This window comes from Mustelus asterias, unplaced genomic scaffold (genome assembly GCF_964213995.1).
Source record: "Mustelus asterias unplaced genomic scaffold, sMusAst1.hap1.1 HAP1_SCAFFOLD_79, whole genome shotgun sequence".
Taxonomy (NCBI): domain Eukaryota; kingdom Metazoa; phylum Chordata; class Chondrichthyes; order Carcharhiniformes; family Triakidae; genus Mustelus; species Mustelus asterias.
Window position 1 is genome coordinate 1,286,468 of NW_027590137.1, and position 13,990 is coordinate 1,300,457.

The 13,990-nt window shown below is 46.1% G+C and overlaps 1 protein-coding gene across 1 annotated transcript in view; it reads left to right on the plus strand.

The window, feature by feature from the left end:
- Positions 1–13,990, plus strand: part of LOC144483806 (uncharacterized) — a 162,745-nt gene extending 148,755 nt beyond the window's left edge. Inside the window, 3 exon segments of the mRNA XM_078202344.1 lie at positions 1,463–2,253; positions 12,625–12,688; positions 13,865–13,990. Coding sequence (XP_078058470.1) covers positions 1,463–2,253; positions 12,625–12,688; positions 13,865–13,990 — 981 coding nt within the window.

Sequence of the window (13,990 nt, forward strand, 5' to 3'; positions counted from 1 at the left end):
TCTATTAGACAGTTAAGAAATGAGCTGGAGCAAGTGACTAAAGTGTCAGTCAGGGAACACTATTGGGAGCACCAATAGTTTCAAAATAGTTCTGGAAAAAAATAGGACAGGTCCACAGGTCATGGCCCTAAACTGGAGCAGGGCCACTTTTGTGGGCATTAGGCAGGATCTAGCAGATGTCGATTAGGTGAGTTTGTTTGAAGGGAAAGGAATGACTGGCAATTGGGAGGTTTTGAAAGTGTGATATCAAGAGTCCAGGGGCAGTATATTCCTGTTAAGATGAAGGGAAAGAATGGTAAATTTAGGGATCTCTGTCAGAAAAGGGACATTGAGGCTCTGGTCAGGTAAAAGAAGGAAGCAGACATTGGGTTTCGGCAATCGGGGACAAGTGAATCACTCTGACTATAAAAAGTGTAAGAAAATACTGAAGAGGGAAATCAGGAGGACAAAAAGAGGGTATGATATGGATCTGGTAGGTAAGATTAAAGAAAATTCCAAGAGGTTCTATAGCTATATTAAGAGTAAAAAGGTGGCTAGAGATAGAAGAGATCCCCTTAAAAATCAGTATGGCCATCTGTGTGTGGAGCCACAGGAGATGGGTGAGATTTTTAATGAATACTTCTCCTCTGTGTTTACTGCGGAGAGCACCATGGGTGCTAAAGAAATAAGGGAAACAAGTAGTGATGTGTTGGGCACACGCATGTTACTTGGGAGGAGGTATCTGCAGCCTTATAAAAGCAAATTACTGCGGATGCTGGAATCGGAAACCAAGAGAGAAAATGCTGGAAAATCTCAGCAGGTCTGGCAGCATCTGTAAGGAGAGAAAAGAGCTGATGTTTCTTGTCTGGATGACCCTTTGTCAAAGCTCTGAAACATCAGTTCTTTTCTCTCCATACAGATGCTGCAAGACCTGCTGAGAATGGGGAGAGAGTGTGTGGGATGGAGATTTACAGCTTTTGGGGAATGAGAGAGGAAAGAATGTTCCATAGAAATTGTCTGTTCTGAATTTCTATCCTGTACTGACACTGATGACTTTTGTAAACTCATTTTACAGGATATTGAAAGAGGAATCACAGGCTGAAATCTGAAACGTCACGTCTCGATCTGATAGAGTCATATTCCTTGGGATCTCAATATCATCGGACTTTGAATCCAGAAGGAGAAATGATTGTCCAGTCTGTCGATTTGAAAATATTTGAAATGTCAGTGTGAGTGAAAAAGCATCAACACACTGCCACACTCGAGTGAGAGTGTTCCAATGCACTGACTAAAGAGCTTTAACCAGTTACACAGTCTGAATAAATATCGCAACATACACAGCGGGTAGAGACTGTAATCTTGTTGTGTGTGTGGACGAAATTTCAACAGATTGTCCACCCAAGAGAGAGGTAAGGACACCTGCACCATGGAGAAACCGTGGAAATGTGCGGACTGTGGGAAGGGATGCAGAACCCCATCTCAGCTGGAAGCTCATCGGCGCAGCCACACTGGGGAGAGGCCGTTCATCTGCTCTCAGTGTGGGAAGGGATTCACTCAGTCATCCCACCTGCAATCACACCAGCTATGTCACACAGGGGAGAAGCCGTTCACCTGCTCTCAGTGTGGGAAGGGATTCACTCAGTCATCCCACCTGCGGACACATGAACGAGTTCACACTGGGGTGAGACCGTTCACCTGCTCTCAGTGTGAGAAGGGATTCACTGATTTATCCCACCTGCAGACACACCAGCGAGTTCACACTGGGGAGAGGCCATTCACCTGCGCTCAGTGTGGGAAGGGATTCACTCGGTCATCCCACCTGCAGAGACACCAACGCATTCACACTGGGGAGAGGCCATTCACCTGTTCTCAGTGTGGGAAGGGATTCACTCAGTCATCCAACCTGCGGACACACAAACGAGTTCACACTGGAGAGAGGCCGTTCACCTGCTCTCAGTGTGGGAAGGGATTCACTGATTTATCCAATCTGCAGACACACCAGCGAGTTCACACTGGGGAGAAACCATTCACCTGCTCTCAGTGTGGGAAGGGATTCACTTGGTTATCCATCCTGCGGACACACCAGCGAGTTCACACTGGGGAGAAACCATTCACCTGCTCTCAGTGTGGGGGGGGATTCACTCGGTTATCGAGTCTGCAGATGCACCAGCGAGTTCACACTGGGGAGAGGCCATTCACCTGCTCTCAGTGTGGGACGGGATTCACTCAGTTATCCAACCTGTGGACACACCAGCGAGTTCACACTGGGGAGAGGCCATTCACTTGCTCTCAGTGTGAGAAGGGTTTCAGAGTTTCATCCCAGCTGCTGAGACACCAGCAAGTTCATGAGTGATGACAGGGGTTGGATTCTGCTGTTATGATTTCTGCTCTCAGCTGCATCCAGGATTGCATTTTGTTCATTCTCACAGTTGGTCAATGGGAAGGGTCAGAGGGTTTCTTTGTGCTGGACTGGCTGGTCTCAGCCTCCAGTGGGTTGATGCTCTTTGAGTCTTTTTGCGAATACCTGGTTTCAAATGTCACAGAGTGACAGGGTGTTAGGAAGTTTAGAGATATTTAGTCAGAAGAAAACAGAGGTTGGCAGTGCAAAGGTACATTTCTGAATGGAGGGCTGTGACAACTGACATTCCTCAGGGTTCAGTGCTGGGACTTTTGATGTTTGTAATATATATATAAATGATTTGGAGGAAAATGTAACTGGTTTGATTGGTAAGTTTGTGGACGACACAAAGTTTGGTGGAATTGCAGACAGCGATGGGAACCGGCAGAGGATACAGCAGGATATAGATCAGTTGGAGACTTGGGCGGAGAGATGGCAGATGAAGTTTAATCCGGACAAATGTGAGGTAATGCATTTTGGAAGGTCTAATACAGGTGGGAAATATACAGTAAATGGCAGAACCCTTTAGAGTATTCATAGGCAGAGGGATCTGGGTGTACAGGTACACAGGTCATTGAAAGTGGCAATGCAGGTGGAGAAGATAATCAAGAAGGCATACGGCATGCTTGCCTTCATCAGCCGGGGCATTGAGTTTAAAAATTGGCAAGTCATGTTGCAGCTTTATAGAACCTTAGTTAGACAGCACTTGGAATCTAATGTTCAATTCTGGTCACCACACTACCCGAAGGATGTGGAGGCTTTGGAGAGGGTACGGAAAATATTTATCAGGATGTTGCCTGGTGTGGAGGGCATTAGCTATGAGGAGAGGTTGGAAAAACTTGGTTTGTTCTCACTGGAACGACGGAGGTTGAGGGGGGCGACCTGATAGAAGTCTACAAGATTATGAGGTGCATGGACAGAGTGGATAGTCAGAAACTTTTTCCCAGGGTGGAAGAGTCAATTACTGGGGGCATAGGTTTAAGGTGTGAGGGGCAAGGTTTAAAGGAGATGTACAAGGCAGGTTTTTTACACAGAGGGTGGTGGGTGCCTGGAACTCGTTGCCGGGGAAGGTAGTGGAAGCAGATATGATAGTGACTTTTAAGATGTGTCTTGACAAATATATGAAACGCATAGGAATAGAGGGATATGGTCCCTGTAAAGGTCGGGGGTTTTAGTTCAGACGGGCAGCATGGTTGCTACAGGCTTGGAGGGCCAAAGGGCTTGTTTCTGTGCTGTAATTTTCTTTGTTCTTCGTTCTGTTTGGAACATCCCAAATGCCCATCCAATTTCCTTTTTAATTGTTTATTGTCTCCACTTCCTCCACCCTCATAGCCAGCGAGTTTCAGGTCATTACCATTCGCTGCATCAGAATATTCTTCCTCACATCTCCCCCCCACCCCCCCTCCCCCCTCCCCCTCCCCGCCACTACCCCCCCCCCCACTCCTCCCCCACTCCTCCCCTTGCATCTCTGACCCAAAACCATAAATCTGCACCCCCCTCATCCTTGTCCCTTCAGCTAATGGGAACAGCTTTTCTTTGTCCACCTTATCTAAACATGTCAGATTCTTGTCCACCTCGATCAAATCTCCCCTCAACCTCCTTTTCTCCAAGAGGAACAACCCCAGCCTGATATCGACAATAAAGAACAAACTAACAGAATATGTTCATACCTGAAATCAAATGGGAATGTTTAATTTCTGTTTTAAAGATATTGTGAATATATTGTCCTGGACAATAAAGGAATTGGAATAACTCACCTTGGGAGTGGTTGAATGGAATATATCAATCTGATATCCACCTGCAGTCTAGTGAAAGTCTGGAATGTGTAGCTGGAAGTCCCTTCCTAACAGCACTGTGGGTGTACTTACACCTCAGGCATTGCAGCAGTTCAAGAAGGGCACCCTTGGGGTTGGGGTTGACCATGGCCAAGGCAGCTACATACAGCCACATATTCTGTTATAATTGAAGGACTGCAGATTGAATGTGAGGCATTGTGGGACTGGACTATCTTGACCACATTCCTGTGACTGCCCGGAAACTCATGTGTCTATTTTAAAGAACAAAGAACAATACAGCACAGGAACAGGCACTTCGGCCCTCCAAGCCTGCGCTGATCATGTCTTCCTAACTAGACCATCCGTTTGTATCCCTCTATTCCCAGTCTGTTCATGTGGTTATCTAGATAAGTCTTAAATGATCCTAGCGTGTCTGCCTCAACCACCTTGCTTGGCAGTGCATTCCAGGCCCCCACCACCCTCTGTGTAAAATACGTCCCCTGCATATCTGTATTGAACCTTGCCCCCCTTACCTTGAACTTGTGACCCCTTGTGTTTGTCATTTCTGACCTGGGAATAAGCTTCCAACTGTTCACCCTATCTATGCCCTTCATAATTTTGTAAACTTCTATTAGGTCGCCCTCAACCTCCGTCTTTCCAGGGAGAACAACCCTAGTTTACTCAATCTCTCCTCATAGCGAATACCCTCCATACCAGGCAACATCCTGGTAAATCTTTTCTGTACTCTCTCCAAAGCCTCCACGTCGTCCTTCTGGTAGTGTGACGACCAGAACTGGACGCAGTATTCCAAATGTGGCCTAACCAACGTTCTATATAACTGCAACATCATATGCCAACTTTTATACTCTATGCCCCAATAAAGGCAAGCATGCCATATGCCTTCTTCACCCCCCTTTCCACCTGTGCTGCCACCCTTAAGGATCGTGGACTTGCGCACCCAAATCCCTCTTGTGTGTCTATACTCCTGATGGTTCTGCCATTTATTGTATAGCTCCCCCCTGCATTAGATCTACCAAAATGCATCACTTCGCATTTATCTGGATTAAGTTCCCTCGACAATCATTTTTGTCACCTCCTCAAAAAACGCAACCAAATTTGTGAGGCATGACCTCCCTTGTACAAAACCATGTTGTCTATCGCTAATGAGATTATTCAGTTCTAAATGTGTATAGATCCTATCTCTAAGAATCTTCTCCAATTGTTTGGAACATCCCAAATGCCCATCCAATTTCCTTTTTAATTGTTTATTGTCTCCACTTCCTCCACCCTCATAGCCAGCGAGTTTCAGGTCATTACCATTCGCTGCATCAGAATATTCTTCCTCACATCTCCCCCCCCACTCCCACTCCATCCCAAGAGATGAAATTTCTGGGCCTCTCACAAGAATCTGTGCGTTTTGTTTGTTTTATGTGGATGTTTGTAGATGTGTTTTATCATTGTTTTGGGCTACATTTGTTAAGGTTTATCTTTCTGGAGAATTAACCTTACCATGAGTCTTTAATTAAAGGCATTTTTGGAAGTTTAAAAACAGGATCACAAGAACGCTTCAGGAATTAATTTTGGTTATTGTTGTTGTAAAGCACATGCTATGTTTCTCTGTTTGTGTGTGGATGATATTTGTGGGTTGAACGCTTCAAGCTTTCAGGTTTTCTGTCTGTGATTTAAATCAAACAGATTTTTAAAAAAGGAAGTGTGATCAATAAAACTTTTTTTGTTCAGAAGTTATGAACCTGGAGCCATATTTACTGGCCAGAGACAGGATTCCAGGATATTTTACTAAACATGTGGGAATTTTAATCCGAATACAATTCACCCATGTGAGAATGAGAGTTTTAATTTGTAATGGTTATTTAAAATTTGACACATGTGAAATGATTCTGACCAATCCTGTGTTGGATTGATCTTGGGTTAAACTTCCTGTCAGGTCCAAAGATTTATTCCTGACGCAAGGAACACAAAGAAAAGGAAAATTCTGGAATTGGATACTGAAGAAAAGAGTTTAAAAAGAGAGATTATTAAATAGAAATGTTCCCAGATTAAAACAAAGGAAGGGTGCTGACGTCCATGAGAACTTTTAATCCATCCCATTTCTAACTAAGGGAGTCTATGTACAAAGAAAGCCCAAGAAAGACCCCCCCAAGGGGGGTCGGGAAAGCATCATGATGGGGGCACCTGTCCATGAGATGATCACATAGCCCCATAATGCCCAGATACTAATTTTAATGAACCTATAATGTATGTAATCTATCACCATTCTGATTGGATTGTGTCCAGCCGGGATGGACTGAGTAACTGGATACGAATTGATGATATTCTTTGTTGGGTGGAGTTGCACATGGTCAGCCCCTGTGGCTTCTCCCCGCTGGCGTAACTCAATAAACTGTTTGTCGATTGAATCAGGCACAACACACTGGGTACATTACCACTTCATCCTTGGGAGTGGCCTGATAGGCCGTGGTCCAGACTAAATGTGGCCTTTGAGGGGCCTTTCATGAATCACATGTGTTTGCTCGTTGTAAATGTGCATTCAAAATGGTTGGAAGCACAGATCATGAGTAATATTCCAGCTCCTGTGACAATAGAGAAGCTCTGTCAAATTTTCACAAGCCCTGGGTTACCAGATTGGCTTGTTTCAGATAACGACACTCTGTTTACAAGTGAGGTGTTTCAGGAATTCCTGTAAAGGAATGGTCTACGCCATGTGCGTACTGCACCGTTTCATCTGGCTACAAATGGTCTCTCAGAAAGAGCTGTTCAAACTCTGAAGGAGGGATTGAAGAGAATGGCAAGCGATACTTTAAGAACAAGCTCTCAAGATTTTTGTTCCAGTTTCGCATCACACCACAATCCACAACCAGACTCTCTCCTGTGGAATTTTTAGGTAGAAGGTCGAAGTCTCATCTGGATCTGCTTCACCCAGATCTCAGAGCAAAAGTGAGCAGGAGACAAGAGAAGCAGAAGGAGGGACACGACTACCGCGCCAAAGAGAGGCAGTTCAAACCGGGTGATCAGGTTTATATCAGAAACTTTGGGAGTAACCAAAGGCGGTTACCGGGAATAATTTTAAACCAAAGTGGTCCAGTATCTTGGGTGGTGAGACTGTAAAACGGAAGAGTTGTTCGCAGACACCAAGACCATATTCGCTTGCGGTGTGACCCCGAGTCAGGAACAGTTTCAGAGTCAGCAACCATTACTGAGAACATGGCAGAGGGTCATGCTGCTGTGGATGTTCACCAGGAAATGGTTCCAGCTTTGCCAGTTGACTCTGCTGTGGGAGTGGAAGAGGAATGTTCATGTACAGATTCTCAAACTACCTCTTCACCTCCCATTCCAGAAACACCATTACAAGATTTACCAGTGGTATTGTACAGGTCGCAATGCAACCACAAAGCTCCTGACAGACTTCCGTATTGTTAAAGACATTACTTTGTTGTATTTCTGTCCTGATGGGGGATTGAAATTTAAGGGGAGGAGAAGTGTTACAGAGTGTTCTTCTCAACCTCTCTCCCTTCTGAGCACGTGCGGGCTTTGGGTGGGGTTTCAGTCTGCAAGTCCTGGCTGGTTCCAATGCTCCTGTTTCCTTTAGTTTGCCAATGATTTTTAACCTTTGTTATTTATTTATATAAAGAACATCCTGCTTTTAACAACACATTTGACTACCTTATTTGTGGACTGAAGTTTCCACAATTGTAAATCAGGAGATTAGTTAAATGGATAGCCTGAATTGAGAGACAATTAAAGAATACATGATTCATTAATACAGATGTTCGGCTGGAAATGTAAATTTGAATACAAAAGTTTATAACGTTTAGAATTATAAACATAATAAGAATGGTTAAAATGTGTGGGAATTATAAGATATTGCCTTCTGATGCCAACAGAATAGAAAAAACATAACAAGACTTGTTAGGGTGGCCCGGTGGCACACTGGTTAGCACTGCTGCCTCACAGTGGGTTTGATTCCCGGCTTGGGTGACTCTGTGGACTTTGCACGTTGTTCCCGTGTCTGCCGGGTTTTCTTCCGGGAGCTCTGGTTTCCTCCCACAGTCCGAAAGATGTGTTGGTTAGGTGCATTGACCATGCTAAATTCTCCCTCAGTGTACCCGAACAGATGCCAGAGTTCGGTGACTCGGGGATTTTCCCAGGAACTTCATTTATTAGTGTCACAAGTCGGCTTACATTAACATTGCAATGAAGTTACTCTGAAAATCCCCGAGTCGCCACACTCAGGTGCCTGTTCGGGTACACTGAGGGAGAATTTAGCACGGCCAGTGCACCTAACCAGCAGGTCTTTCGGGCTGTGGGAGGAAACCAGAGCACCCGGAGGAAACCCACACAGACACGGGGAGAATGTGCAAACTCTACAGACTGTGACCCAAGCTGGGAGTCAAACCCAGGCCCTGGCTCTGTGAGGCAGCAGCGCAAACCACTGTGCCCTACAGAGAGGTGTTGGGAGCTGTTGATTTTACAAGTTATCCATGTTTTCAGAGCCATCACTTCATGTCCTGGTCTGACAAGGATGGAGAGAAGTCTGTTCATAAGATATAGGAGCAGAATGAGGCCATTCGGCCTATCGAGTCTGCTCCGTCATTCGTTCATGGCTGATATGCTTCTCATCCCCATGTTCCTGCTTCTCCCCATAACCTTTCAGAAGTTCATATGTTCAATTGTTAAAGCTAAATTTTCTCCTTTTACTGTTAATCGATACTTTGCTTTTTTATCTTTCTGACTTGTGACATTTTTAATGGTTAATAAACTTCCTGAATTCACCGTTTAAAGTATTCTTTCCAGCCACATGGTTAAGTCACTGGAACCTGGTGTGATTGACAGTTATGGAGTTATTGTAAACAAGAGAACCTCATAAATCTTAGTTCAAATAAATCAAAGTTCTCACAAATGGAATGCTGTCCTTTATTCTGAGAGAAATTGAACAGAGAAGTAAAGATGTTCTGCTTCAGTTATACAGGGCATTGCTGAAACTGCATCTTGAACACTGGGTGCAGTTTTTGTCTCCAATTAAACAAAGGATCGTAGAATCCCTGCAGTACAGACAGAGGCCGTTCTGCCCATTGAGTCTGTACCAAACAGCATCCCACCCAGGCCCTATTCCCATAACCACACACATTTACCCTGCTAATCCCCCTCACACAAGGGTCAATTTTAGCATAGCCAGTCAACCTAACCCGCACATCTTTGGACCGTGGGAGGAAACCGGAGCACCCGCAGGAAACCCACGCAGACACGGGGAGAATGTCCAAACTCCACACAGATAGTGAATCGGACCAGGGACCCAGGAATTGAACCTGGGTCCGTGGCGCTGTGAGGCAGCAGTGCTAACCACTGTGCCACCGTGCTGCCCCATTTTATAAATACTATGGAAGCAGTTCAGAGGAGGTTTACTAGATTGACTCCCATCCAGTAGTGTGAAATGTTAACTCTGTTTCTCTCTCCACAGATGCTGCCAGAGCTGCTGCATTTTTCCAGTTCTTTCTGTCTTTATTTCAGATCTCACTGTAGTGGGGGGAAAAACACTATTTACTATCCAGGATAAAATAAATGTCCTTCATCAGCTTTAGTGGATCATTTCAGTGGAAATGTGCTCTCCCAGGCTCAAAGAGCATCAGCCCACTGGAAGAAAAGTTGTGAGACCGGCCAATCCAGCAAAAAGAACCCCTCCGACCCTCCCACTTCACCAACTGTCAGAATGAACATGGTTCAGTCCTGGATGTGATCAACAGCAGCAATACCAGCAGAATCCAACTCCTGTCATCACTTGTGAACTCGCTGGTGTCTCCGCAGGCTGGATGACTGAGTGAATCCCTTCCCACACACACAGCAGGTGAATGGTCTTTCCTCAGTGTGAACTCGCTGGTGTTCCTGCAGGTTGGATGCTGTTCTAAATTTCTTTGTGCAGTGAGAGCAGCTGAACGGTCTCTCCTCAGTGTGAATGCGCTGGTGGATCATCAGGTCCCCAGAACGTTTGAAACTACTTCCACAGTCAGAGCATTTAAAGGGTCTCTCCTGGGTATGAGTGAGATTGTGACTCAGCAGGCTGGATGAATGAGTGAATCCCTTCCCACACACAGAGCAGGTGAACGGTCTCTCCCTGGTGTGAATTCGCTGGTGCTCCCGCAGATGAGATAACGTTCTAAATGTCTTTGTGCAGTGAGAGCAGCTGAACGGTCTCTCCCCAGTGTGAATGCGCTGGTGGATCATCAGTTCCCGAGAGCTTTTGAAACCACTTCCACAGTCAGAGCATTTAAAGGGTCTCTCATTGCTGTGAGTGACTTTGTGTTTCGACAGGTTGGATAACTGCATAAATCCTTTCCCACATACCAAGCAGATGAATGGTCTCTCTCCAGTGTGAACGCGCTGGTGTCTCTGCAGATCGGGTAAATGAGCGAATCCGTTCCCACACTCAAAGCAGATGAACGCTCTTTCTCCAGTGTGAACCAGTCGATGTCGCTGCAGATGATATAACCGAGTGAATCCCTTCCCACACACAGAACAGGTGTACGGCTTCTCTCCAGTGTGAATACGTCGATGGGTTTGCAGCTCAGAGGGGGTTTTGCAACCCTTCCCACAGTCCCCACATTTCCACGGTTTCTCCATGGTGCAGGTATCCTTGTGTTGCTCCAGGTTTGACCATCAGTTGAAGTCTCACACGGAACGATATTATGGTGCCCTGCTGTGATGGTACAATATTGTTTACAGCTGTGTAACTGTGAAGCTCTTTCCACAGTCAATGCACGGGAAAATCTTAGTTGATTGTGTGTGTGTCAGTCCTGTTCCAGTCACACTGATGTTTAAAGACTGCTACACCAGGCAGAACAGAGAAACATTTCTTCTTCTGGGTTCAAAGGCCGATAGCATTCAGGTCCTGATGAATTGAGTGAGTTTGTCAGATGTTGACGTGATGTTTGATTCGAGATTTCTGTCTATAAAATCCTCACCTTCTGATATCCTGTAAAAGGAGTTAACAAAATTCATCATTTCCTTCAGGTCCTCCAACTCCCCCATTGGTCAACACCTCAGCAGACAGGTCAGGGGGTGGGCACTCCACCGCACATGCGCAGCTTCCCCTCTCCCTTGGACATGCGCAGTCAGGGGCCGGGGGGAAGGGGAGATCACCGAGCGGCTTCTCGCTCTGTCCGGAGCCGCCAGCCGGTTGCCTGGAAACCTTGGCTCGAGGAGGTGCAGGGGGAGGGGAACAATGGGTGGGGGCGGGGCTCCCGGGTCCGCGCGGCGGAGATCCCACCCCCTGACCTTGGGGGAGTGGAAACTTCCTCCTGTCGCCAACCTCTGTGAGTAAAACACTTTCTTTTCATCCCCCTTTCCATTTCTTTTCTCATTCTGGGGGATATTGGGGACTTGCAGCAACTGAAGGGAAAGGAAGTGAATCCAGTCTGTACATTCCACACATTGTTAGTCCAGTCAGATAGACATATATCTGTCTGGCAGCCTGCATGGAGATTTCCAGCTCTCTGTGTCCAGGGCAGGATAAGTTTAACAACACCAGGTTAAAGTCCAACAGGTTTATTTGGTAGCAAAAGCCACACAAGCTTTCGGAGCTCTAAGCCTCTTCTTCAGGTGAGTGGGAATTCTGTTCACAAACAGAGCTTATAAAGACACAGACTCAATTTACATGAATAATGGTAGGAATGTGAATACTTACAACTAATCAAGTCTTTAAGAAACGAAACAATGTGAGTGGAGAGAGCATCAAGACAGGCTAAAAAGATGTGTATTGTCTATCATGACTATCCAGGACAGGAAGCAGTGAGCATGGATCTGTCAATCAGCCTCAATCAGCACCTTCAGGAGAACTGGGAGGATGAATATTAGATACAGCAGAGTGAGAATGGAGGGAGAGTGTGTGGGATGGAGATTTACAGCTTTTGGGGAATGAGAGAGGAAAGAATGTTCCATAGAAACTAGAATTGTCTGTTCTGAATTTCTATCCTGTGCTGACATTGATGAATTTTTCAAACTCATTTACAGGATATGAGAAGGTGAGGATTAACAGACCAAAATCTTGAAACAAACATCACACCAGCATCTGACACCCTCACTCAATTCATCGGACCTGAATATTATCAGACTTTGAATCTGGAAGGAGAAATGTTTCTCTGTTCTGTCTGCGAAAACAGGTCTTTAATATCAATGTGACTGGAAAAGCAGCAAGATACAGATACTCCCGAGGGACAGTGTTCCAGTGCACTGAGTGTGGAAAGAGCTTTAACCAGTTACACAGCCTGAAAATACATCGCAGCATTCACAGCGGGGAGAGACTGTACCCAAGTTCTGTGTGAGATTTAACTGATTGTTTAACCTGGAGAGTCACAAGGATACCTGCACCATGGAGAAACCGTGGAAATGTGGGGACTGTGGGAAGAGATACAGAGCCCCCTGTGACCTGGAAATCCATCGACGCAGTCACACCGGAGAGAGGCCATTCACCTGCTCTGAGTGTGGGAAGGGATACATTCAGTTATCCCACCTGCTCAGACACAAAGTCACTCACAGCAATGAGAGACCCTTTAAATGCTCTGACTGTGGAAGCGGCTTCAAACGTGCTGCGGATCTGAGAGAGCACGAGCGCATTCACACTGAGGAGAGACCGTTCAGCTGCTCTCACTGCACAAAGACATTTAGAACATCATCCAACCTGCGGCAACACCAGCGAGTTCACACCGGGGAGAGACCGTTCACCTGCTGTGTGTGTGGGAAGGGATTCACTCAATTATCCAGCCTGCTGAAACACAAAGTCACCCACACCCAGGAGAGACCCTTTAAATGCTCTGACTGTGGGAGAGGCTTCAAAAGCTCTGGTGAACTGATGTCCCACAAACGCTTTCACACTGCAGAGGGACTGTTCACCTGCTCTGTGTGTGGGAAGGGATTCAATCGGTCATCCCACCTGCAGACACACCAGCGAGTTCATACTGGGGAGAGGCCATTCACCTGCTCTGTGTGTGGGAAGGGATTCACTCAGTCATCCCACTTACAGAATCACAAAGTCACTCACAGCAATGAGAGACCCTTTAAATGCTCTGACTGTGGGAGTGGCTTCAAAAGTGCTGCGGATCTGAATATCCACCAGCGCATTCACACCGAGGAGAGACCGTTCAGCTGCTCTCACTGCACAAAGAGGTTCAAAACCTCATCCAATCTGCGGGTACACCAGCGAGTTCACACTGGGAAGAGGCCATTCACTTGCTCTGTGTGTGGGAAGGGATTCACTCAGTCATCTGGTCTGACAACACACAAAGTCACTCACAGCAATGAGAGACCTTTTAAATGCTCTGACTGTGGGCGTGGCTTCAAAAGTGCTGCGGATCTGATGATTCACCAGCGCATTCACACTGAGGAGAGACCGTTCAGCTGCTCTCACTGCACAAAGAGATTTAAAAGTTCATCCAATCTGCGGAAACACCAGCGAGTTCACACTGGGGAGAGACCATTCCCCTGCTGTGTGTGTGGGAAAGGATTCACTCAGTTGTCCAGCCTGCTGAAGCACAAAAGCTCTCACACCCAGGAGAGACCCTTTCAATGCACTGACTGTGGGACTGGTTTTGAAAGCTCTCATGAACTGTTGATTCACCAGCGAGTTCACACTGAGGAGAGACCGTTCAGCTGCTCTCACTGCACAAAGAGATTTAAAAGGTCATCCACACTGTGGATACACCAGCGAGTTCACACTGGGGAGAAACCATTCCCCTGCTCTGTGTGTGGAAAGGGATTCACTCAGTCATCCAGCTTGCTGAGACATAATGTTACTCACACCAAGGAGAGACCCTTTAAATGCTCTGACTGA